We start from the raw sequence: 27889 nt of genomic DNA, 5'->3' as shown, positions 1-27889 counted from the left end.
GCAACAGAAAAAATGGCCTGATCTACTCTCTTTAGCAGTCCCTGGTTTCTGTTCCAGCAAGGCGTAAAGACTTAGCTGTGTGACAGCCGATAGGAATTTATTCAGAGTGGAACTAAAGTCTCAGAGGTATGCAAAGTAATTCCTGTGGGATCTCAATTCTACCACCATTTGTGAGAGTCCTTAATCTACTAAAGGCCATGCGTTTTCCTAAACCTCAATTTACATGCTGTATAGAATTTGTGCTCTTAAAACAGAGGTTATTTGTACTGAACACTGAAGTGTATTAGCAATCCTGCAAGAGGTTCTGGGAATAGCAAGTAGGGCTGGTGGACAGGATATTTGTATATAAATCTTTCTATTGCATTTGCTTAATCACCATTTTTATAATTATTTTTACCTTCAGCTTTCTTTGGTTTATTTAAATCAAGCCCCTAATTGTTGCTTTTTACTTCACTGTTCAGTGCGTTTCTTAACTCCTTTAGGTGGGAGCACTGCTTTTGTTCATCAAAGTGGCTACTCTTAGTCAGTGGCTCTCATCTCATAGCTTACAGGCAACATTACCCGTGGGACCCTCTGATGTTCCATGCAGCCTCAGGGAAGTAAACAGTTAAAGCTGAAGTTGAGAAGGAGAGCAAAGTGTTGATGTTGCCCAGGACATATTATTTGCTCAGTTTTGCTTCTGAAGGAACAGTGAAGATTGAGAACTTGAAAACTTTCTGAGAACTTGAAAAGTTTCTGAAATCTGCAAAATGTTTTCACAGCTGGGGAAACAGAGCCTAAAAACCAGACACCCTAAAATCTGATACTGGAATGACTGGAGCTGGAATTTGTTATGTAAGCATATACTTATCTTTAACCATTTGAATAAGCATATCACTATTTAGTGTATCTGAACCTGGCAGACTTTGAATAATATCACTATTCACATAATTTCATAAAAGATGACACCATTGCCCAGAAGGAAATTCTCCTGGATAAAATACTTCCAAACATTCTCATTAATTTTTGTGGGGCCAGAATTACATCTCCTTTTTTTTAATTACATCTGTACATATCATATAGTCTTCCTATAATTTTCTTGTAAGACTATCATATGCACTAAGAGAAGAAGGTGGAAATAAGTTAATTGATCATCTAGCAGCAAATTTTCATGATCACTTTACATTTTTTTCTGTTGATTGGATTACTTACATTGACTGAATCATTTTACTAGTGGGAGGAATAGCACAGGTGATCATTCTGTTCTTAACCTAGTCCTTGGAAAATATAAATAGTAAAGCCATTGTGTAAAAAATAACTTATTATAGCTTTGGAAAGGGATGGGATCTGGTCTAAAATCTCTCTCGCTGGAGTTAGATATATAGTGACATAAAGGTGGTCATATGTTGTCAAGGTGGATTTGCTGGCAGTAGATTTTAATAATAACTAAAGTTAACATATAACTAACATTTTGTAGACAAGGTGTTTAATGAAATACTCAGATTCTTAAATCTGTAGTTGGGCATCTAAACAAGTAGCCAGATTTTCAAAACTCTGGCCCAGAAGCTCCGAATGAAACTCAATTGTGGAAAATCCTGATCTATGTTTTTAAAGTGTTATAGACCATTCATTAACTTTCCCAATGACCCAGAAATATCACCTATATGTGAGATATAGGAAATTTGATACAGAAGTGAAACTGATTTGCCTAGGTCACAGAGTCCATAACAGACCAGGATTTGAATTCAGGAATTGTTGGCTCACAATCCCATGATTTTTCCTGCACTGTTAGATTCCCCCCATAATCTTATGAAGCTGTATGATTTCCAGTGGCATAGCAGCCAGAAACTGCAGATTCTGAGAATCTGCACGGAGTTATTTTCTGTGTATGGGGGCTTAGAGATGCAACTCCAGTTGAGTGGACTGGACTTAGTGTCTGTTTTATTTTTAAATGGCAAAAGATAAGGGAGAGATTGAGTATTTCTTAGAGAGAGTCAAGCAACTGAAAGAAGATCTTGTCACTTGGACGGAGTACGTGGGCAGATCTGAAGTTGAACAAAGAGTGAAGAATCAGCAGCTATGAAGGAACATGTTTATTTGCAGTATTTTTATAGCATTTAATCAGTTCAAATTACATTCTCTCTATGGGTTAAAGAAAGCTTTACTTTCAAATATCATGCTCTGCACACAAATGAGAATGTTATCCTGAGAAAGATGCATGTAGCAAGTGAAGAACAGTTGAGATGAGATTTGATATCTCTGATCAGAAATAAGAATGAATATTGCAATTTAAAGGATTTTTTCGCTAAGAACTTAATTGGACCTAAGCCTTCAAATGCTTAGAATCCTCTATGGGTACAATATACTATACAGAAAGAGGTTGTGAATATTTAATATTTTCTTATCCAAATATTATGCTGCAATATGACAGAATAGGACATAAATTATGGATAACCCATGGGCATATTGCTGCTACCCCTCAGGAGGTTGGGTTATAGGAGAATATTGAGATTCAGTCTTTAGTGCAGAACCTCTATAGGTTACAGTGAGGCAGAAGGCCCAACTGTAATAAAAACTAGAAAGGACCATAAGGTTACTACTACAATTTATTTTAACACAAACTGTGAGCTGTTCATCTGTAAAACACTTCCTCTGTGTCTTCTTGCATGTGTAATAATTTTAAGAACTTAAGCGAACCAGACACTTAATATTGAAAGTCCAGCTGCAGCAGCAACTCTATCAGTATGATAGGTTTTTATTATTCCATTTGATATATTGGGTAAAGTGAAGTACATTATATTCTGCTTGGAGTCGAGAAGTAATATTTCATTTTGCATATTACTGCAGCTTAGCACATAACATTTGCAGCTGTTTATACTGATTGTTAAAAGGACCTCTTCTCTATGTGCTGTAGAGGCAAAATTTGCTTTACTCTGAAGCTTAACTTTAAAAGGCAAGTATTTATTTTCTCTGTACAAAAGCCTGAGTTCTTAGTAAGAGAGATTTCTCTTCTTTTTGCTTTTCTGTGTTTATTGTTTTTCCCCTTTGGTTATTGTTTTCAAATGGTAACTTAAAATTTCACTCAATAGACCAGCAAGTTTAAATAAATGCCATGTGTATTGTTCCCTAATATCAGTTTTCTAATGACTCTGTGGCAATAATAAAACTATCTAGAAGAGAAAACATTAAGTGATTGCTATTTAAATATCTTAACTATTTCAGTATAGTATAATTGTATTATCAAATAAGCACACATGGCACATTCATGTAAAGACCATTTTATGGGGTAGAGGAGAGAATTGATCTACCTGGAAAAACAGAGTTCTTTGTAAAATCTGGGTAAGTCTGGGTATATTTTAGTTTCCTCATCTTTAGACTAAATGTAGTTATATTAATCTTCCACATTGGGTTGTTTTATGATTCAGTATCCTAAACTTGTATATCACTTTGTGATCTATCAATAGAAGGTACAGAATACTGAAATAGTTTTGTGAACATGTATGGGTAGAATACGTAAGATATTCAAATCTGACTTTGTTGTTACTGTGGGCCTTGTTTTCTTTTTTAGCCCTTTTTATACTTTTACCTTAGAGACACAAGGGGCTCAGTTCCTGGGAATTTTTGTGCAAAGATGGAGGACTCATTCTCCATCCTTAAATATTACTGTCTTCATTCATTCTCCATTATGATAGACTTCCCTAACATTCCCCAACCTGCATAGGTATATCATAAAACACAACAGGATAGTTTCTGCTTGCAACTGCTGCCTTTCACTGCAACTCATTGCCTTCTTTAAACAGCATTTCAGAAAATAAGGAGGTATCAACCATGTAGTAGCTATATGAAACAGCAAGAATGCTAACCCAATGCACCCTGCAAAATTACTGGAGACCTAAAGTTCAAAATAGTTTTCTTATCAATTGTGACTGGTTGGTGTGATTGTAAACAAATGGAAAAAATTCTTTAAAGGTTAAAAGGTTTGTAAATTGAATATTGGAAATGAATTGTGTTTAAATTGGTGTCCTTGAATTGCTACATCTGCAGGACAACAAGTTTAATCAACATTAGCCACTCTCTAAATGGTTAAGTACATAAACTCAAGAGAATAGACTGCTGGGTAAATTCCAAAACACTCAGTACAGTATATTGAAACTGATCAATTTAAACAAGCAGCAAATTGAGATCCACTTCAACCTCTAACACATTTGGGGAATACAATTAGAGAAGACATTCCGTTGCTTATGGGAAAGTGAAGTTAGCTTTCAGTACTGACAGAAAATGAACACCTTTAATGCATCAAGATTAGTAATTTACATTTGGCGGTGGGAGTAAGAATCTTAAAGATATAGGTGTCCCTTGGAAATCTGGAAAGTAGCAACGGCATCAACCAAACAATTATTGCTTATAATCTTCTACTTAAGGGATGCATATTCAATCCACTACTTAATGTAGTGAGAAAAAAATCAGTGCTAGCGCTTCACCTTTAACATTTCTTATAGCACAATAAAACCGGGCCTTTGAAACCAAAAGACAGGCATATTTAGAGAGTGTATACTTACCTCCATCTAGTTCTTCAGCTCCAAAATGATTCCTGTAGAAGAGCATAATCTCAATCTTGTAACACTTGTAGATAGTCACTAAACAAACAAGCAGCAGCAGAATAGCACCAAGCCCACCAGCAAGCTCAACTGTATACATCAGCTCTGCAAAGAATTATAAAATGTAACAACCACATTCAGAACTGAAAGTCGTCAAAACCAAAATGCTTTTCAGCTTATATATGACAGTAACAGTGCTAGATTTTTTTTCTCATTTAGTTTTGGATTATTTATAGGAACCCTGGAAAAGTATCCAGATAATGCCAGCTTGTTTCCATATTTATATATATATATATAAGAGAACTATACATTTCCCCTTGTATAAAAATGTAATTACTTATATGAAAAGTAAGCAAACTCTTTGTGTTGAATGTTCTGTGCTAGGTTGAAAATACATACACACATTTCACTGTTTTACAAAGATACATTTTGACACACTATTCATATAGTGGTTAGAGAGATAAGTGCACTTCTTTTCGGAAGATACACCCTGTCCCATATACTATACACCAAAGATAAGATACAGCTAAGATTTTTGTTGCGGTTTTTGTCTGTGGCACAGGATTACACCAAAGAATGATTTTTCTTTTTTTCAAAATACAAATAAAAATCAGCCTATGAACCCTGGCCCCTCAAACCTAAGATATATATTAGTATGTTTGACATAGTTCCCTTATTATCTGCAATTCATCTTTATCCTTTCCTTTCTCCCTAAACAGAGTTGGCTTATGTTTAGATGTTGGAAATCATCCCACTTTGTCAGTTTTGACATTCAGATTCAGAGGAGGATTCTTCCTTTTGTTACATGATACCACTGGAGATTCCTGTGATAGATTAAGATCATTGTTTCATAGCTCTGTTCCTGAGGATGGGGATTCTAATTTAATATAGCCATATCTGTCTGTCTGACAACAGCAATTCCTTCCATGATGTCACTTATCAGATGATAAAAATAAGTGATAAGTAATTATTTTTTTCTGTATAACAAGTTCATGTTCCAAAAAACATAATTAAGTTTATTTAGTCAATTATATTGCTACTCAACTAATATTCAAATCAGAATTGTGAATGCAAAAACAAAAGATGCATTTAAAAAAGAACAGTGCAAAGTTCTAAAGGTTTTTGGTTGTTTACTTTATTAAAATTTAGAGAGGAAGGATACCTTGCTATACTGCAAGAAAAGTCATTCATTTGTAATCTCTCTTTCACTCAATATTGAAGAAAGACTGGGAGTTGGCTGAACTTGGAAACTGAAGAAATGCACTGTGACTGCTAAAAAGTCTAATGGGAAGAGAATATAGAGTACTACTTATTTTCATAATATTTGCTTCCAGCTGAGCGACCTGTATTGGAGTTAAGTAATGTATGCCTGCTGTTACACAAGTTACCCTTTTGGTCACTTTTATATAAAATATGACATTACAATTCAATTAAAGAAATAAAACATTAGAGAAAGAAAGCTATTTAATTTATTTTGACTATTTGACAGAAATGTGTACATTCTTATTCTGTGGAAGCATCCAACTGAAAAAGGTTTCATTACTCTCCAGAAGACACAAAAAATGTAATCAAATGAAATAAGAAAGGCATTTATATTCCATGTCATTCTCTTCAAAACTGTGGTGGAAACTCTTTTGTGTTATACATTTTTAAGACAAGCACTGTGTATTCACTCTTTCAGTACTTCGCTGTTCTTTAGGGAGGAGGTTTATTTAAATAAAGTAGAAAAACAGTTTGCATAGACCTCGTAACACAATATTTTAGAAAATAAATGGAAATGGAAATTACACTGTACTGGTTTACTATAGTCTTTTTATCACTTTGTATCATATGAGATGCAGCTGTTCAGTGGGAACTAGAAAAGAGGGATTTAATATGCTAGGTTGCTAAGTACAAAACACACCACTTATGTGCCTACTGTTATAATATATTAAAGGCAAGGAAAAACTTTACAAATGGAAAACAAAAAGTTCTCTGAAATTAATGATTGGGAGATTAGATGGGGAAAAAAGCCCTGCAGGTAGCATTCTTTCAAATTTCAACATGCAGGCAGCCACACTAATACACTGCATCACAACTAGAACTTTTGCTAAGAACAGTTCTCTTTTAAAGTACATTTTGGAGCAGCTTTCACTATTATAATTCTAAAGGTTTCTAGGGCATGTATTTTTTTCTTTTAATATATTTAATCTGAATTCACATAACACTATCCCATAGTCATTATGCCAGCTGAATGAAATTGCAAAATTCATAAGATTTGCTAAGGGTACATGCAGATGCCACATTTAGATCAACCTAACTAGGGTTAGGTTGATCTAAATGCTGATCTGTGCACCTGAGGAGGTGAGCTAAGTTAGACTGGGAATGGGATAGCCTGATCTAGTGAATGTCTGCACATATTTGGAGCATGGCCTCAGGACTGGGGAAACCCAGCTGCTCACCCCATCCTCATCCCCATCCCCATCCCCAGGGCCATGCTCTTTCAACCCCTCCCGCCCTACCTCCCTGCCTGGGCTATTTTTAGCCCCCTGACTTTTCCACCCCCAGGCAGACAACCCCCCTACCATGGACCCATAACCCTGCTATAGAACTGCCAGTCCCCCTGCTCCCATCAACACCCTCACCCCCTTGTACCCACCAACCAACCCCATGTACCCTCTAGCCCCTCCTGACCCCACCTGTCCCTCCCCCAACCCAGACTTACTTAGACCAGGTTCCTGGCATGGCTTCTGGCAAACATCTACACATGCCACTTCTGATATAGGGCGTGGTGAATGTCTGTGCATACCCTGAGTACCCCTAATAGACTGACAATTTGTTTTTATATCCATTGCTGCCAAATCCACCCAGCACCAGGATCATTCTTGAACATACTGAATTGTATGTTGGTTTCTAAGCAGACAGTTTGTGGGCTACATTTCAACATATGTAGCCAGACTGCTGCTCCAAACTGACAAGCATGTATTGGGCCTTAGAGAGATTAGTGGTCAGTGTGTGCCAGACTTGGACTGTAGAAAGGAAGGCTGTAGGCCTGGTGGAAGGGCTGTCCTATTGTGTGAATCTGGACAGGTCCATTTCTCTCATTCTTCCTCATTTTACTCATCTGTAAAATAGGAATCACATTTCTGACCTCATGCTTTTAGCCATACTGATGAAAAGCTACATATGAGAGTTGAGTATGATGATGAGGAGGAGGTAGGGACCACTTTTACTTAAATATAGCAAGACTAGGAAGGCATAGCTATCTTCACACTGATAAGGCTCTCAGTATTTTCTCTCATGTAAAAATGTTTGAGACCTGTTTTTGCAGCTTGTATTCTACTCTCTTTGAAGCCTGATCTGATTTTTTCAGTTTCCTGGAGTGGCAACATTTTAAAAAGTTTCTCTTTCAGCACAATTCTGCATCAGAGGAGAGAAACAAAAAGTGCAAACCTTTTAAAATCTGCTTAGCCTTTGTGTTAGGTAGTTAAAATTATGTCACCTTCCTTTAAGGGACTGAGACTAAATAGTGAAAACAGTAAAGAAAAATTACCAGGCAGAACCTTAAGGGAACTGGCATTCTGTTAAACACAACAAATGAACAAGTGCCAAAGAGCTACGTTCAAGAGTACAGCAATCATTTAGTTACAGGCAATTAACAATAGTCCTTTAGTAGCACAAGAACAGGTCTACTCTAAGGGAAAATGCATTGATTACTGCTGCGGTAGTAGATTGGTTTCTGAATAAATTGCTTCAATTTAAAACAAGATTTGCTACAAGCATTTTGACCAATAGCTACATTTTTTTTTTTATCAGGATGGTTTGGCCAAGCAACCCAGTGAAAGGAACAGCTAATTAAAATAAAGTACATGCCCTCTCTAAACATACTGAATGATATGGCTGGTAATAAATGCACTCATTTTATACTAATCCTACCATAATTATCAGGTGCACTTCTGGAATCCATCTTTGATCTGCACCTGGCTTTAATTTTTGATAAATCTCTTCCCTCAGTGTCACATAGGTAATTTACTTATCATTAAGTGGAGTGTACAGAGAAGTAAATAAAAGAAAAAGGTACACTCAAGGCTTCATACCCATGACTTATTTGGCATGTTTTGGAGACTTTATATTTAATGATTTGTGATGATTTAATTTTTTTTTCTTTTTGTTACTCCACCTTTAATTGATCTGTTAAGTAAAAAAGATGCTTCAAATCATCTTTTTGTGAATGATAATTGTATGAAGATATAGGACTTATAGTCATATATTCAATATCAGAGCCTTTTCCAAAATCCAATTACAGTAGTATCTCAGGATCCAGTCTTACAATAACTTAAGCAGATTGCTTAACTTCATGAACTGTAAATAATCCCCCTGAAGTCACTGGGACTACTCACAGACACTCAAATCAAGCACAAATCATGGTAGTATTGGAGCTTAACCTATTTTTATTGAAATTATTCTGCTTATCTTGGGCAATCAGCTCACTAATTTTGTCTAGGTAGACAGACTTGTTCTGTTAAATGAAATGTAATTGTAATGGGTATTATTCCAAAGGGTAATTCTTGAAGAAATATTGACTAAAATTTATATCCATTGTGTTCTGGAACAAAATGAGTTAGACAAAAAGGGCTTTGATTGTTGATGGAAAGAATAACTTGTCAAACAATGGGGTTCTAGGTGGATGTAACAGGGTGGCCTCCTCATCAGGTCTCCGCCAGCTGCCCTGCTCCTGGGGTAACCACCTGTTTCACTCACCTGCCATGCCTTGATAGAAAAATATGAGAGTTGTTACTAAGATGGGAGGCTACCCATTACTCACTCTGCTGACAAGGGCCTAATACCTACTCCGACCTCCCCTCCATGGGTTCCACACCTCATAGACATTGTTCTGTGTGTGCTACTTCCCTGGCCTATGACCAGAACAAACTGGGCACACAGTTGTAGCTCTTCTCTACAGCCCCAGAGGGCCACTCACATGCCACCCCTCTCTCACCAGGGTCCCACTTACTCCACTGGCTCTCACCCAGCCTGTTTCATACTGCCCACTCTCGGACCACACTCATTGTGCCCGGCCTCACCGAGCGTTGACTGAGTGATTCAACAACTATCGGCCTATTTCACTCCTGGCCCCTTGCTGGGCCACTATGCCGCCTCAGTCACCCATACTCATGGGGCCATTCTAATCATCACCCCTCTCACTCGGGGTCTCTCTAATCATCACCCTCTCACTCAGGGTCCACTCGCACCCCCAGGCTTTACTCTGCTGCCTGGGCACAGCCCTAGATCCCTTCTCCAGCCTGAGCTCTGCCTCAAGGCTCCTTAATGGGCCTGGGCACCCCCTGTTCATTAGGGCAGCACCATGGATGTGCGCCTGGGGTTATAAGGTGCTCTGACCCACCTTTCACTGGGGAGGTAATGTCCTGGCATTTCCTGGGTGCTCCCATGCCACTATGAGCCCCACTAGACCACCCTTCCCCGGCAGGGTGCAGTTTTATGTCTTACCCAGGACAAACGAGTCATGTCCACCCAACAGCCCCTGCCCTTACCTCCTGATATTCCCAGAGCAACCTCTCAGCCTGATGTTACCTCCTTCCTTCCTGCAGTAAACTGCAGCCCAGCTTATATCACTGGGCCAAAATGGCTGCCCTAATCAGGCACCCGGCTACTACCTGTTTTTTGCCCTTAAAGTGGCAGGCATGAAAGGTGCACTGTCACAGTGGATAATAAATGTTATTTAGAAAGTAGGGAGAGGACTGGCTGACAGCTGGCTGACATAAGGAGAAGAGTGGCTAACAGACTGTCTAACAGCTTCTTTGGGTCATGTGACAGACACTGTCACTGAAAATCAGGCAGGGGTTAGTTTAGGGGAGACAGGGACATTTCTTCTTGTTGAAATGTGACAAATAAAATCTACTCTTAATTAAGACAACTGGATACTGTTAGTGGTGAACAACCATAAGTGAGCATCATAGCATGATTCTGTACTCAATTATAGTAGAATCTGATGTGCTTATTAGCTTGTGTACAGAGTCATAAGCAAAGGAGTTGATGATTTCTTCTGACACAAAAAACACTAACATATACCCTGAAGGTTACTGATCTTAGTTACAGCTTTGATAACAATTTTTTTTTGCAATCAAGTGGCTCCTTTTTTGTTCATTACTGTTGGCAGAAGCCAAAATTATCTTCTTTCATACTTTAGAACCATCCACAACATTTCTCTTCTATGTATTTATCTCTTATTTATTTATGAAACAAATAATCAAGTTTAGGAATGTACATATTTCAACTCTACGAGAGTTGTTTTTGTATATGTACAGTGCCCAGCATATTAGAACCCAGCATATTAGAGCCAAGTCCTCCTCAGTCTCTGGGTGTTATTAAAATATGAATATTAAACAACAATAAAAACAAACCCTGAAAGATGATATTTTTATTTATTTTCAGAATTGAATACCTGTTCCCAGCAGAACAATTATGCTGACTACTTCCGACAGAATGTTAACTCAAGTAAGGTATAGAAAACAAAGGCAAACGCTATAACACAGTATTTAAATTAGGGCTGTCAATCGTGATTAATATTTTGATTGTTGTTCATGTTCATTTTTTTAATGTGTTAATTGTGCACGTGGTTTTGGAGCCTGTGCCCAAGCTCCACTCTGCTGCCATCACTGCTGCCTCCAGGCCGCCCCCTGGTTTTGTGCGTGGGGTGAAGGCAGGTCACCATTGCGGCCTGGGGCTCTGCACCCTTCTGCCATTGCCCTGGAAGCTGCCATTGCCCTGGCAGCAGGGGCTCTGCACCCTGCTGCCATTGCCCTGGAAGCTGTGCGCTGGCTGTGCCTGCCTGGTGGAGCAGCTCAGCAGGAGCGGGGCACAGAGCCCAGCCCACAGCAGCAGCCTGGCTCTGCCCCATGCATAAATCCAGGGGGCACATGTCCCCCCATGAGGCTGCGTGCAGCAGTGGAAGCGACCTCCCTCTATGTCCCTGGACAAGCTGTGGCTCCGTCCCATGACCTGCTCTGGCCCCAGGGCCCCATTTACCCCAGCCCCTCCCCCTGCCTCTGCCCCATTCCCTCCCTCACTATGGGGGCCTTGATCTACCCCCCCACCTCTTCCTTCCTCCATGCCTCTCCCCCTCCACAGACTTACCTGCTGGGTGGTACGTGTGTGTGTGTCTATATCCCTCACTCCCAAGCCTCAGTCCCCCCAACCCTGCTGCCACCCCTTACCCCTGAATCACAGTACCACACATCCTTCCAGCGTACATGGGAACACCCCTCCCTGAGCTCCAAACCCCACACACAAATTTGTGCTTCCCACACCTTCACAAATTCCCTCCACATATACACACCTCACCCCCACCCCAACCATACAAAGTATCTGCATTATTTTGCATAACTTTGCATTTCTGTGCATAATTTTGAGTTTTTAACTGTGAGATTAAAATTTCATAGATTTCATAGACATTAGGGCTGGAAGGGACCTCAGAAGATCGTTGAGTTCAGCCCCCTGCCCCAGGGGCAGGAAGTCAGCAGGGATTATAGGATCCCAGCAAGATAAACATCCAGATGTCTCTTGAAGGTGTTCAAAGTAGGTGCTTGGGGCTTTCAAAGTAGGTGCTTTGATTAATCAAAGCAAATCATGATTAATTGTGACTAATTTGTTTAATCGTGCAACTAATCATGATCAAATTGTTAATTGTTTGACAGCCCTAATTTAAATATAGAACATTACATTTTCAAGAGAGTTTATATTTAAAATTAATTTAAAAAATGCCTCAAGATGACACTGTATTAATATCTACTTAATTCCCCCAAATAAATACCTGATGTGTGACAGAGAGGTAGTTACCCCTGTTAACCTGAGGTCAGGCAAAAGATAAGGTAAAGATGCACCTTATAGGCTAAGTGAATCAGAGGTGTGTAAGCTTTTGTAAGCAAGAGCTCAGTTCATTAGATGCTATGTATAACATAACACATTGTTGATTAGGAGTGTTTCTAGTTGCTCGGTCCAATGAGGAAATCAGGAATCCTACACAATTATTTCTTTTAGATCCTCTAAAAGAAACAAGTATAAGAATCACTGACAGGTACTAAACTGTGGAGGAAAATAGAATACCAATAATGTAAGACTGTGTATAGTTCTGTTTTCATTTGTTTCTGAGGATGACATTAAGGAATAATTTAGTTCTGCATAGCCTATAAGGACAATGTGTGACCTTTTATTTAAAAAATATTTCCCTTCTCTCCTGTAAAGTTTAGATATGAGACCATGTGGGTGTTGTACAAAGAGGGAACATTAGAATAGGGGGTTATAAAAATGTTAAAAGGAGAAATCTAATTCACATCCCAACTTGAAGAAAACCAATACTTTAATTCAGGAGCAAACTTATTACTCTCAGTTAGCTCTCCCATTGAGATGCCATACCACAGCTTTCCAGAGAAGAGAAATAAAAACCACCTCACTGACTTATGAAGAAATTACACAGAATGTCTTAGGCTACCTTCTGTTCTCAAAACATACCACTGATTTTACCTGAGACTACATATAACAGTGGTATGTCATCTTTGGACCCTGGGATGGGAACGAGATTGATTCTCATATTTACAAATGCCATCAGCATCTGACATAACTATCCCATTTGTAGTACAGTTGGAGTATTATTGTAATCATGATGGTCTAGGAAATATGCAAAAGGCAAGGATTTTTCTGGCGATATCCTGTATTAGACCAATAGTATAGGTGGAAGAAATATTAGACAAGTTTTCAGGCATAAGATCTGAGAAAAAGGCAGACACAGTTGTAATTAAGTAACACAGAACAATGGCCTGGGTATAACAGCATAGCCATTATGGTCTTGTAAGAGATACCACCAGAAAAATACTTACCTCTTGCATGTATTCCACTTGAAAACAGAACACCCAGAACTTTCTTAAATGGCTGTCAGGAAAAATATTTTCTATAATTACTTTCCAGTGCAGAGAAGGAATGAATCTCTTTCTAATGCCCTGACAGAGAGGAACCTGGAGAAGCTTAGCTAGTAGATAAACAAAATGTTTTGTATAATAGAAGATATACAATTGTAAATACATTAACAGACACGGTAGTTCAGATTTTTATGATAATGGAGTTTTGTTTCTATTGGGATTTACATTTTTGCCTAATTGCTGAAGTAATTAGGATCAATTAACAGAAATTTAAATTTTGCATAGTGCAAAACCTGTTAGTAACATCTCTCATATGATGAGCTCCCATCAAAAATCTTGGAAGTCTTATAGAATTACAGTACATTGCAGCAAAGGGAACTGCAGTTTGTTTCTTGTCTCACTCTTGTCTTAGCCATCACTCAGTCTCACTCTATAGAATACAGACCATAATCAGGTTCTAATGACTGGAAATGCTTATGAGAGCAGTAATTTAGCTTAGTCAAGCTCCTTACCTCATAAAAAAAAGATCTACACATGTCATGCTGCTGATATTCCAGTTAAGACTTTGTCACCAGTTCCAGTATTAATGCTTCAGTACTTAATTCTTAGCATAATGACATTTTTATCATGAAAGGCATTCTGATACCAATATATATAGATGGGTGCAAAAATACAATAAAATAAAATACAGAGGAAATGTTTGGAGTCAGACATGAATCCAGAGAAGACAACAAGCTTTGAAATAAGCCTACCCGTATTTCATCAACATATATTATTGGCCCTAGGTATTTTTTGGTATTCAAATAAAGAGTGGGCAATCATCTATACACCAGCTGAGATTTAAGCTCAGTGACTTAGTTGAAAACACTGAAGACTTTCACCAAAAATGCCATGAAAAAAAGCAATAAATAATTCTTACCTGTTAATTGTTTTTTGTGATCTGGCTGTGCAGTGAGACAGCCCTTCTCCTCTAGTGAGGCAGGGATAGCCAATGCCTTCCTTGGAGCTTTCTGGCACTTCTTCAATAATTTGCTGTTGATGATTTCCATAGCCAAAAGCACAGTTAGTTACTGCCCTAACCTAACTAATGAAAATCATTTGCTAGAAAGAATATTAATGGATTATAGGCAACTGAGGAACTGATGGAATACAAATGAAGTCCTCTTGGGAAGAAAAGCAGCAGCCCTGAAGCAGCTTCAACTATTCAGCTAGGGACACACTGGTGAGTGAGGGAGTGCTCTTTGATCCTGACCTATGCAATGAATGTCTGCACTCGGACAGCAAGACCACAGAAAACAATTATAGCCAGTCTGCCAAGCAGACAATGTGTAGTGACGGACAATACCTCCAGATACAGTTAGCTGAGACCTGGAACAGAATGATTATTTGAGGGCATGGAACAGAACTGAGGAACCATTTATCATGGCAGAACTGGCCTGAAGTCTCAGTGACGGAAACAAAGTGCGCTGAAGTCCCCACATTATTTTGACAGTATTTTGTGAAAGTCTGCAGAGATTCATGGGTGACTGCCTTTCACAATTCCTGTCAAACTTCTCTCTCTCTCTGCCCAACTAAACAAATAAACACTGATTTTTACAAAAAGTCATAAGCGTTTGCCATACAGTTTATAGTCTAGTTACAGTGATCCTAGATATTTGTTATCCTTATTTTATGGTTTGGATAGGATGTAAATGGTCTCTGTTTTTCTAAGTGAAGATACATGTTAAGGGCATCTCTGATATTAATGGCATATAGAATGGGTAAGCATCCTAACCCTATAATGACGGGTGAGATGGAAGTTTGGAAAAGTTGTAACTTAATAAACATGAAAAGGTTTAATGAAAAGAGTACATAAGTCTAAGAAATATGTATCATGTTCTTGCAAATGACAGAGCAAGAAAAGAAGAGCCAGATGTTTTACTCACTTGCTGAACAAAACTACTAGGTAACAAACTAGGAAAGACAATCTATATTCAACTCTGTGATGATGTTTGAAGGCATTTCTGTATGGGCAGGACATTTTTTTTCTAGTATAAAAGATTCTCATCTTGGTGTTCGAAGGCCTCCATTTTGCCTTTAGTCTGATTTTCAGCAGTGCTGTAAAACTGTAGCTTTCAAAGACTTCACTTACAGTATTAATGCAAGTTCTGATAGTCATATCTGTCTGATAGCCATGTATCTGCTCTGATAGGTTCCAAGTGAAGTATTATCATCAGGGTTGCCAACTCCAAGAAAACCCTTTTTTACTGGCAATCTGCAAGCTTTTTACCGACAGCCAAAATTTTTACTGACACACATTTCTTAAGTTTTACATAATGTAAATGTAACTATTCTGCCAGGCCCTAGTGAGAAGGGCTGGGTTGAAATTTAGGGGTTTAACATTAACCATAGTAAGCAAGTTTGGTTGCCAGTTTAAAAAAAAATTGTCTTGGGTTGGCAACCCTACTTGACTGCAGTGATGGTTTTATGGGTTCATACAGAGCCCCCCCCCCCCCCACACCTTTCAGAGGCTTCCTACTCACTCCCACACCCTGATGTACCCAACTGTACCCCAAATCAGGATCCCCCCCCCCCAGTTTATACCCCAGCCCTGACCCATTCCAGCACAGGCCCCACCAAAAGTCTAACCAGCAGTATTACAGGCAGCTTGGAATATAGCAGCACTAGCACATGCCTGAGAAAGTGCTCTCTGCAGGGTGCTGAACCACTACTAAGATACCAGGTGGTGCTGCTGTGCTTTACCTGGTGGAGCTTTAATTAAACAGTAGCTGCTTAATTTCTTTTCTCCTGACAGCTAAAGTTTTTTATGGACTTTACTGACAGCCATTTTTATTTTTATTTTATACTGAAAATCAGTAAATGTACTGACAGCTGGCAACTCTCATCCCTCACCCTATAAAAATGTAAGCCTGTACACCATACGATCGCTCTTTCACTTCCCACAGGCTACGGACAGAAATTATCCATAAACCAGTATAAGTGCTCAGAAGCCAGTTCAAATCTATAACACAACAGAAGCTTAGTGCACATAAATTTCTTTCAAAAAGGCTGAAACTGGTTTAAGATAAAGCTGGATGGATGTTGTAACAGACTGAACTGGTTTAGGTTAAATCAGTTTATTGAACTTCTGTCCCAGATATGCTCCAGATTCAAGTAACTTACAGTCCCCCAGCATCCCAGGATGCTTTGCACCTCCCCCGCAAGCCTCCCTCTCAGGGTGGGCAGACTAGCATTGGCCCAAGCTGTCTGTTTCAGTTGAACAGGGAGATGTGCTCTAGCACTGTCCCCTGCACCTTTGGCTTCTGGCCTGGGCCACTACAGGCATATGGCTGCATATCCAGAATCAAAAGTAAATGTCTGTTCACTCGCTTATTGGTTCAATCTATGCAGCTTAGATTAAACTGCGAAGATTGAATCAGTTCAGCCTCAGGCTTTTTGACTGCCTGTACTGACTCATAATATCTACAGAAACCTCATCTTTTGCAAATAACCTCCTGATGGGACCAAGATTGACTAAATGGAACATTGGCTCCTGGTAGAGGTGTACCAATACATTGGTCTGATATTGAATCAGTACCAATATAAAGAAAAATTGTTGTATTGGATATTGACCCAATGTGGCTGATAGTTTGGCCAATAAACGCCCACACTGCGTGCAGCCTCAGCATAGCATGGAGCAGAGACAGCAGCATGGAGAACTGCCTCCAGCTGGTAAATTGGCAGGAGAGGGAGGAGGAAAGGGACGTGGGGAGCAGATCAATGCCCCTGCTGTGAGGGAGGGAGGGGCCAGGGGCAGATGCTGGCCAGGAGGGTGGGGGCGCTGGACAGAGGTACAGCTCTAGGAGGGGGGGGGCTCCTGCCACTGCTTGTATCCTGGAGGCGGGGGTTTGTACCTCCTGGATCTGCATGGGGTGGGCTGCAGCCAGAACTGCGCAGGGCTCTTCTTGGCAGTGGCTGGGCTCAGAGTGGGTGCCGGTGGCACTGGGAGGGTCTGTAGTCACCTCAAATTTTGCCAAAGTTCTGCTCCTCACCCTGCACCACAAGGCACAGCCCAGCTCCATGTCCTGCCTCCACTCATGTGCTGGGAAGAGCCAAAGCTGTGCCGGGTGGCTGGCGGCAGCAGTGGCACTGGGAGTGGAGCTGCAGCAAAACTCCACTGGTGCACCCCTAGCTCCTGGGACTGAGAAATTAGGGAACAATTTTCCTCAATACTTTTAGTCCTGGATTTTCCTCCTAAAGCTATATATTTCCCTGTCTATGGAAATATCAGAGAAAGGTCCCCAAAAGCTGCAAAAATGACATTGGCTGTTACATGCTTTAATATTTGCCCATATAGCAGATAGGCCACATAAAATGCTGTTTTATGTTAGTATATTGGTTTGGCTTTTTAATCATATAACATAAAAATTATGACATGGTAAAATTTGATAATTTTCATCACGGAGTTTTAATTTGCTAAAATGTACAGTCAAGAATTTCCAACAACTGACAATGTAATTAGATACTACCTTATAATTCCACTTTACTAATAATTAAATAAAACCATAAAAATAAAACTCATGACAAAAGAGCATGCCATTTTTCAGAATGCCATTATACAAGAAGAGCCTGTTATTACCTATGTAAACCCTAGGCCAGCCTTCTTGAATTAAAAACCTCATGAAAAAACTTACAGTGTGATCCACTGATGAGATCATCTGTCATTTGTGTTTAGAAGCCTATCAGTAGCAGTAGTCTCAAAATCTATTTCTAAAAAGTTCCAGTATTTAGTTGAATTGAACTTTTACCAATAACTACTACAAATTATAAATGATAGAAAGCTACCCTATATACACAGATATCATTGATAATTCAGAAAGTCAGCATTAATATCTAACCAGTATATCCCTCTTCCTTTGGATATAGAGGGATAATCTGAATAATGGTGTCTAGAAGTCTTCGAAGGAGGGAAGGACGTCAAGACTCCTAGGTTTTCCTCTCACTGATACCCTTTATTAATTGAGGCAAATCATGTATGTCAGAGGTGTCAAACATACAGCTCACTGGGCTACCAGCACCCAGATCACCAGCTCTGTGCACCCAGATCACCACTGCTGGAGGCCCTCAGGACCCCAGGTAAGGCTGCTGGTCCCAGCCTCCCCCACCTCTTCCTTCTCATGCCTCAGAGCATGCATGCATTTGTGTTCGCCAGAGAGAAGTAGCAGCAGCATAACTATGTGCTGGTGCTATTTGTCCTCAGGGAAACTCATGTGCATGCTCCTCTAGATGCGCCCATAGAATGCTGAGCCCTTACTCCTATATATCTAGGATCTGTATACAACATATGGGGAGAGTTAAATGGTCTAAGAAGGTTCCCACAAATGCTAGCAGGCTTGTTGACAATTTTAGGATAGTATACATTAATATATTAAAGTATGTTCAAGTTTTTCTTACTTGGAGAAAACAAAGAATAGAAAAGCCAAGTTGAGGGGCCTCTCCTCAGAGACTTGGGAGCCAAAGTCTGGACTGAAGGCAAGTACCTCCCAAGTTCAGATACCACAGCAACCTGGAGCAAACTTTCTCCTGAAGATGTTGCCTAAGGCCATGTACTAGCACTACAGGTGCAGACAAAAATGACAATATTTATCCAATCTGGCTATAGAAAGCAGTTTATAGCTTTGACCAAACACAAGTGCATGGCTGCAGACAGCTTCAAGAATGGCTGATTGGGTGAAAATCTGACCCTTCATTGCATGATAAAGACACTTCAAAATGTAGTATCTTTTGTAACTTGAGTCTGTGTTGTTTTCAGCCTGGGAGGGAGGAAAGGGAGCGGAGGGAGTTGACTGGGTTTTTTTCAACCTCTCCTCAGAGGATGGGGTAGGTGAATTGGATCCCTCCCATCTTGAGGGGCTCCAATACACCAGCCCCATGCTTCAGCACCATCTGGGGAGCCCCAAGAATGAGCTCCCTCCGCTGTCTTTCCCCTTCCCATTCTGAAAACAGTGAGCACTGGCAGAGAGCCATGGCTGTTGCTATGGAAACCTGGCTGCAAACTCCCAGCCCTGCCCCCTGGAAGCAACAGTGAACTTCTGTTTGCTCTGGGGTAACAGTTGTAACTCAGAATGCTTTGTAGCACTTTGTAGCACTTCTGCTAGCACCCTACATTTCTACCAGTTGAATTCTCATTCTTCTAGTAGAAACTACAAGTATACAAGCATTTATTCTCTTTCTCTTAGATTAAAAATGGTGGGTCCAGGAGAAAAATAACCCAATGTCAACCAGTTAGAAGTTGCTCTTGGGAAAGGTTCTCTCAGGACAATGAACAGTCGTATGCTTTCCTATGTTTTAACCCCTCCCAAAGACCAGGAGGAGTTAAGCCATGGGAGTTAAGCCAGTCCAGCTGGAGAACAGGTATGAGGCCCTGGTGACACTGAAGGAGGAGGAAGGAGAGGAGGAAACCTCTGGAGAGTAGGCCACTCCATGCACTGAACACACTGAAGGAGTCAAGTTGACCCAGAAGAAGAGACGCTGAGTGCTTGTCATAGGCGACTCCATTCTGAGGGTCCCATCTGTCTCCAGGATCCCTTGACATGTGAGGTCTCCTGTCTGCCCAAAGCGAGGATTCAGGATGTGATGGAGATGATCCCGGCCATTATCCGGCCCACTGATTACTACCCCATGGTACTAATTCATGTGGGCACTAATGATGCGGCCAGGAGATGCCCAGATCATCTGATGAAGGACTACCATGCTCGGGGGGGGGAGGGGGGGCCAAGCTGAAGGAGACAGGGGCACAGGTGGTCTTCTCATCTCTCCTTCCAGTGAGCGGACGTGGACAATGCCATGAGACCTTCATCAGAGAGGTCAACTTGTGCCTTCGGGAATAGTGTCTCAAGGTGGGCTTCGACTTCTTGGACCATGACCCATACTTCAAGACAAGAGACATGCTCAGGTGGGATGGGCTTCACCTCTCCCCCAAAGGTAAGCGTGTGTTCTCTTTCAGGTTGGCTGATCTCCTCCAGCAGGCTTTAAACTAGGCTCATTGGGGGAAGGGGAGGATGAGGTTGGAGGGAGCCTTGGAACACCAAACCAAGTGTTGCCCACAAGAACAGCCCAGCCAAGACTGACGATGGACACAAGAAATACCCAGGTAAGAGACAGGGGCCTGTGATTAGTGGGGTGGTGCATACACCTTCAGGAGGCCTTAAATGCCTCTACACTAATGCTCACAATATGGGGAACAAGCAGGAGGAATTTGCCCTCCTGCTAGCTAACACAAACCCAGACATAGTGGGGCTCACCGAAACATGGTGGGATCCAACGCATGACTGGACGGTGAACATCAAGGGCTATATGCTGTACAGGAGGGATAGAATAGGGAGGAAAGGTGGGGGTGTGGTGCTCTATTTCAAAGAAAAATTCACATCCTCAACAAGCAGCACTGGGTCAGAGGAGGGGCAGACTGAAGTGCTCTGGGTCAGAATACAAGGAGTTTGGGGGGAAAGGGACTTAACAGTGGGGTTCTACTACAGACCACCCAACCAGGGAGACGAGCTAGACTGGGACTTCTCAGGTCACCTCGTGGAGGCAGTTAAGTCAAAGGATGTGGTCAGCATAGGTGACCTAAACTATCTGGACATTTGCTGGGAAGAGCAGTCAGCCAGGTCTAACCACTCACATAGGTTCCTAGCTATGTTACAGGACCTCCATCTAACCCAGGAGGTGCACAGTCCCACTACGGGAAATGCCTTGTTAGACCTGGTCCTGGCCATAAGTGACGACTTGGTGAGGGGACTGTGGGTGCTCAATCACCTGGGTGATAGCGATCATCGCCTATTGGAATTCACCATCCAGTGCAGGGTGGCAAAGGCCTGCAGCAAGACAGCAGCCCTGGACTTTAGGACAGCAGATTTCATTGAGCAAAGGAGACTAGTTGGGGAGGCACTGAGGTCCCAGAGGGGTGGGGAGTTGGGAGTCTAAGAAGAGTGGTTGTTCCTGAAGGACACGCTCCTCCAAGCCCAAAGGGTGGCAATCCCGACATGGGTCAAAGGGGGCAAGAGTGCTCAAAAGCCCCCATAGCTAACCAAAAGCATCCAGGAACATCTCAAAACTAAAAAGGAGGCATACACCCAATGGAAGGGAGGGGCCACCACCAGGGAGGACTATACCTCCATTGCTCAGGATTGTAGGGGGGCTGTTAGGAAGGCCAAAGTGGAGATGGAACTGGGACTAGCAATCTGGATCAAGGATAACAAATCATTTTTTAAATACATACCCGGAACCTTCTTTGTACCTGCTAACGTGGGGTCTCTGCAGGACATACTAGTAAATCTGGTGGTCTCACCAGATGACAAAGCTAACCTATTTAACAATTTATTTGCCTCCATTTTCCTGAGCAGGGACCAGGTCATTCCCCCCCCAACTGGGATCCCCGATGGTCCCAGGGGAGGCACAGCCAGGCCCAGGGTAAGAGAGGATCTAGTCAGGGAACTTCGGGTTGGACTAGAAGTGTTCCAATCAGCAGGTCCTGATGATCTCCACCCCAGAGTGAGGGAATTAGCAGAGGTCATTCCGGGACCCCGGCACAGCTTTATGAGCACTCATGGTGCTCTGGTGAGGTGCCAAAGGACTGGAAAGAGGCCAATGTGGTCCCCATTTTGAAAAAAGGGAGGAAGGAGGGCCCAGGAAATTATAGCCCTGTTAGTCTTACCTTGGTCCTGGGGAAGCTCTTTGAGAAAATTATCCAGGTGCACATCTGCGAGGGGCAAGCAGGGGAGTGTATGCTTAGGGGCAACCAACATGGGTTCATTAGAAGCAGGTCCTGTCAGACCAACTTGGTGGCCTTCTATGATCAGGTCATAAAGTCCTTGGATGCAGGTGTCGCAGTGGACGTAGTTTTTCTGGACTTTAGGAAGGCCTTCGACACTGTCTCTCACTCCATTCTCATTAAAAAATTAGGAGATTGTGGTGTCAATGCCTACACAATCAGATGGGTCACCAATTGGCTGGAGGGTCACACCCAGAGAGTGATGGTGGATGGGTCATTTTCATCTGGAGGGGAGAAGTGGGCACGCTGGAGGAGAGGGACAGGCTACAACTAGATCTGGACAGGTTACAGGGGTGGGTGGATGAGAACAGAATGGGTTTCAATACAGACTAGTGCATGGTATTGCACCTGGGGAGGAAGAACCAGCAGCATACCTACAGGCTGGGGAACTCCCTTCTCATCAGCACAGAGGCGGAAAAAGAACTTGGAGTCATTATTGATTCCAAGATGAACAGGGACTGACAATGTGGTGATGCGGTCAGGAAGGCTAACTGCACTTTCTCATGCATCCACAGATGTATCATGAGCAGGTCCAAGGAGGCGATCCTCCCCCTCTATGCGACATTGGTCAGGCCGCAGTTGGAGTACTGCATCCAGTTCTGGGTGCCGGACTTCAGGAGGGATGTGGACAACATTGAGAGGGTCCAGGGGAGGGCCACTCGCATGATCAGGGGCAGCAGGGCATGCCCTATGAGGAGAGGCTATGGGACCTGAACCTGTTCAGCCTCCACAAGAGAAGGCTGAGAGGGGATCTTATGGCTATCTATAAATTGGCCAAAGGAGACCAGCAGGCAATGGGAGAGTCCCTGTTCCCCCGAGCACTACTGGGAGTAACAAGGAATAATGGACATAAGTTGATGGAGAGTAGATTCAGGCTAGATATCAGGAGGCACTACTTCACAGTCAGGGTGGCTAGGATCTGGAACCAACTTCCAAGGGAAGTTGTGCTCACTCCTACCCTGGGGGTCTTTAAAGGAGGCTAGATAGACACCTTGCCAGGGTCGTTTGATCACAGCATTCTTTCCTGCCCATGGTAGGGGGTCGGACTTGATGATTTGCTCAGGTCCCTTCCGACCCTACCAACTATGAAACTATGAAAGGATCCTGTGCCTTCTGAAAACCAGGGTCATACCAGTCCAGAAAAAGTGCATGGGAGGGCAGCAGTATGTAGACCAGGAGGGGAGGAACATCCACCAGCTACTCTCTACCAGCTCCTCGAACACTGGGAGAGGAGGGCAGGGTTTTTTTTTCCTATTTCTCAACCTGCTCAGCTCCCAGTGCCTGGGTGCTGCCAGACTGCCGGCAGGACTTCCTGCAGAGCTCTGGAGCTGCACGGAGCCCAGTGTTTTGCTCCATGAATTTCCTACAGTGTCTGGAATTAATGTGCATATGCTGCCAAGGTGTGCAAACACCAACACCATTAAAGTGGTGCCAAAGCATTTAGCCTGCTTTAAAGTGTTGTGCACACATGCCCCTTGTTTCATCTATACAAGGCCTAAGGTACAGAGTTAGGGCACTATGTTTCTTTTGCATTAACTCATTAATTTCTTTGGATGCTTGTACACATGATGAGGATTTAGTTCCCCAGGTTTTATTCTGTGCCCCCTAAATTGAAATTGTGGGGTATATAATAAAGCCCTGAGAAGTAAACTGTTTCAATTTTTCTGTCACATTACAGCAAGGGCCTGATCCTTTCTTTTGTTGTTGTTTTTATCAGAGCTGGAGCCTTCCCCCAGCTGTGGGGTGAGCTGCTGGTGGGTCGAGTGGCCCCGGTCCTTCCCTCCATGGTGGCGGCACCCCCTGGAGTTGCCTAGGTGGACTGGGTGCTGCCCCAGCTCAGAGGCAGCACCTGGCTGGATTCAATTCTTCCCTGAGCCCTCTGGGGCTTCCAGCGTCCTGTGCACTCTCTCTGGCACCCTTCTGCTTCCTGAGACTACCTGGGAATAGACTAGCTTGACCCTGAGGCAATGTGGGGAGGCAGCAGGAGGGTGGATGGATGTGCTGGTACATGGAGAAGGCAGCAGGGATGGTGTATGGGGCTCTAGAACCCTATTGAGCCCAAACTTCCCCAAGCCCACCCAGGCTTCCAGCACCCCATGCACCATCCCTGCTGTCTTCTCCAGGTGCCAGCACACCCAGCCATCCTCCTGCTGCCTCCCCATGCTGCCCCAGGGGCACGCCAGCCCATTCCCAGGCATGAACGCTGCATGCCCCTGGAGGCTGGGGGGGCACAGCGAGCTCCCACAGGTGGTGGTGGCACTGTCGGCAGCATGAGTGTGGCAGCAACAAGCAGTGAGCTCCCGCAGGCAGCCGCAGCGCTGATGGTGGCAGAGGGGTGGTGGGAAACACTGACCAATGGTCGGCGACCACTCGCAGATGCCACTGGTAGCATCAACACCAGTCAGCAGCGATAGGGGACCGCCCATTGGTGGTGTCAGCAGTGGGGGGAGGGGGGCGAGTGGTGACTGCCTGCAGGCTCTGCCAGCAGTGTCAGCAGCACTTTTTGCAAGGGGTGCACCATCACTCTCAGGGGGTGAACGTGCACCCACGTGCACCCCCTATGCATCACCAATGGTCCCAGGCAGTAGGAAGGTGCTGGAGACAATGCATGGGATACTAGAAACCCCAGCAGACTCGGGGAAGAGTTGGATCCGGCTGAGTTGTGCCTCTGAGCTGGGGAAGCACCCAGCCTGCTAGCAGCCCACCTGGGTAACCATGAGAGGATGCCGCCACCATGGAGGGATGGACTGGGGCCCCCCACAGCTCAGGAGGCTGCTCAGCCCACTGGAAGCTTGCCCCCTGGCCTCAGGCAGACTGCGTGAGAAAAAAAAAAGAATCGGGTTCCTTGCAGCTTCTGCCTGCTGAAGGTTATAATACTAATAGAGAGGTGGCCTCATGCTGAATGGGTGCTTATAGAACAATTAGATAATGTTATTAATCAATCACTAGGTAATACCCGACTCATGAAGTCTGTCCCTTTATATTTTCAAAACATTGGACAAACACTTCTAAGTATGCTTGTGATGCAGGTAAGCAATGGAATCCCTTTTTTCAAAAGGGAAAAGTGAGATACATAGGTGAAATAACTTGACCAACTCAATCAAATTCACATGCTAATTAGAGGCAGAGCTAGCCCAGAACCCTGGATTTATGAGCAACCATCCTCAAATTTAGTTATTCTTATTGTTACCAACTTAAGTGGACACTGGCTGTATTGTAACCTATTTGCAAGCCATTTTCAGTGTCCCAGAGCAGCTAATGTCCTCAGCCTTTACAGAGTAAGAGGCTTAACAATTTAAATAAAAAAGATAATACAGTACAAAAATATTTATGCTTAGAGTCACTAAAGAAACAGTTCTTGTCACTAATTACTTAAATAGGTCTTTCTGGGAATGGCTTTTGTTTAATAACAACTTTTCTTTTTTACTTCCTTTATGATCACAGTTATACTATACAGTACATAGAATTTATTCTGTTTTAACCCAACATGCAGCAGCAGTACCACAAGTGGCACAGGCAGCACACTTGGGGAGGATACCAGGTTAATTTGTGCCATGCCTGCCAAAAAGGTTGCCCCCCCACTGTTTTAACCTATTTTTGTGTGTTTAGTGAGCACTCTAGACTTAACATCTTGACTGGTTTATATAGCTGAAAAAAACCCAAAAGCCAGCAACTTAGAAAAGTATTTTAATCTTTGGGAAACATTTTTTCTTAATTTATAATCAGTTATTGATTGTTCTATGGGACTAAATTTTCAGAAAATAACAACAAATTCTTAGCAGATACTAAATGCAGGTCTAAACAAGGAAACCTAATGCAGAATGTTGCTATGGTGACATATACGAAACAAAGCAAGCTGTGCAAAACTTCCCCTGCTAGGAGGCCTGAGAGACTAGGTAGAATTTTTTATCTGCCATGGTTAATTTCCCATTTTGCTCAAACAGTTGTCAACGTGCAAAGTATGTAGAAGGCTTGTAACAGGTACATTTTGCATCTTACAGACACAATAGGGTCATTTTTCAAACCACCATTTGAGAATCACTATGATTTAAAACAAAACAAGATAAAACCAAACCAAACTCCAAACCTTTAGCTATTTCTAGCTTTCTGGTATTTGTGATGATGATGATAAAACTTTCTGAACATTGCTTCTTGAGCATGTCATTGTAAGGCCATAGGCTCTGGGTGGTTTGCCATTCTTAAAGCTCTCTCAGGGAGGCAAGGGAACAGAGTGACCTTGCAAAGTTTAGTCCATGCACATTGCTAAATTAAAGGTTGGCAGTCATAGAACTCCTCAGTGGGGACGTTCTCTGTAGTGTTATAATCTTACTGCTACTGCTGACATGAAAAGGCAACAGAAAGGAAAAGGATCATAAAAAATGACCTAAAACCAACAAATCGTTGTCTTTAAATTCATTCAAAATTCTTCCAGTAATATTCTTTATCTCGTAAGTTAATTGCTCTGTTAAAGATAAATTGTGGTGTTATAACTATTTACTGAATTTATCACATGGATTCAAATATTTCTGAATTAGGTATACCTGCCCCACTGCTAGTCTATTACTAACTCACAAATTACTGGCTTACACTCCTTTCCCAACTCAATAACTGCAAGAATCAATGGCAGCTGCTGCCCCAGACAGATCATTTGTTTATTTCCATGTTCTGACCTCTTAAATCTGAGGAGGTATAATAGTGCTGGAGAATGGCCATGACACATGACTGTCCAAGTAGTTTATGATGGATAGGAGACAAACATACCAGTTAATTATTTATGATCGTTTGCCCTGTAATCTGTTTTTGAATTTATCCAAGCTTGTCATTTGACAAAACAAAAACTAGAGGAGGGACTACTACCTTAATGTAAACTGACATCCAACAAGCAGTTCAGAAGCCTGTAAGAAAGTAGCATGCTAACCTCTAATAATAGTACAATAATGATGGCAAAGCATGGACATTGGTCCTGATCTTTCATTCCTTACTAAAGTCAATGGTAGCCCTTGAGCCTTGAAGAGCCCTACAGCCTATAAAAGTGTAATATACTCTAGGAGGTAAAGTGTACAAGCAGATTGGAAGGCTTGTTTAGCAAGGTACTCTCTGTCTCTCTCTAATTATCTCAGTGGGAGATTTTTAAGGCCATTAGTTAGGCCCAAATCACCTGACATCCATGAAGAGAGGGAACAAGAAGAACTTTAAAAGTTCCTTGCTGATCTCCCTCCAAGTGTCACATTAACTACAACATTTAGAACTAAAAACCCAGCAGAATGGTGAGTTAGAAAAGGCAATAACATTCTTAGTGTGAGATATATCTATGATCTAGGAGTGAAACATACTGTCAGTAACTGTTCTAATATTGGGGTTTATATCTTACAGAAAATGAATAAAATTATATTGACAGTAGCTTCCTACCATGTTACCCCTACTAACCTTTTATGGGTTCCTATACTATTGAGTCATTAAATGCATCTTCTACATAAGCATTATTAAAAGACTAACAAACTGCCCGTCAAGAATGATGGGGGACGGGGAGGCAGGCAGGGACAGAGTGCTATCACCCACTATCCCATGCTGCCGCCACCTCCCAGGAACGG

The 27889-nt window shown here is 42.2% G+C and overlaps 1 protein-coding gene across 1 annotated transcript in view; it reads right to left on the bottom strand.

Annotated features, from left to right (window-relative positions):
• The window catches only part of IL1RAPL1 (interleukin 1 receptor accessory protein like 1), a 376606-nt gene that overhangs the window by 22822 nt on the left and 325895 nt on the right, over window positions 1-27889 (bottom strand). Inside the window, exon 6 of the mRNA XM_014518489.2 lies at window positions 4539-4682. Coding sequence (XP_014373975.1) covers window positions 4539-4682 — 144 coding nt within the window. The remainder of the gene's footprint in view (window positions 1-4538; window positions 4683-27889) is intronic.

Source organism: Alligator sinensis, unplaced genomic scaffold (genome assembly GCF_000455745.1).
Source record: "Alligator sinensis unplaced genomic scaffold, ASM45574v1 scaffold746_1, whole genome shotgun sequence".
In the NCBI taxonomy this organism is placed as follows: Eukaryota; Metazoa; Chordata; order Crocodylia; family Alligatoridae; genus Alligator; species Alligator sinensis.
This window is presented reverse-complemented; position numbering and strand designations above follow the sequence as displayed.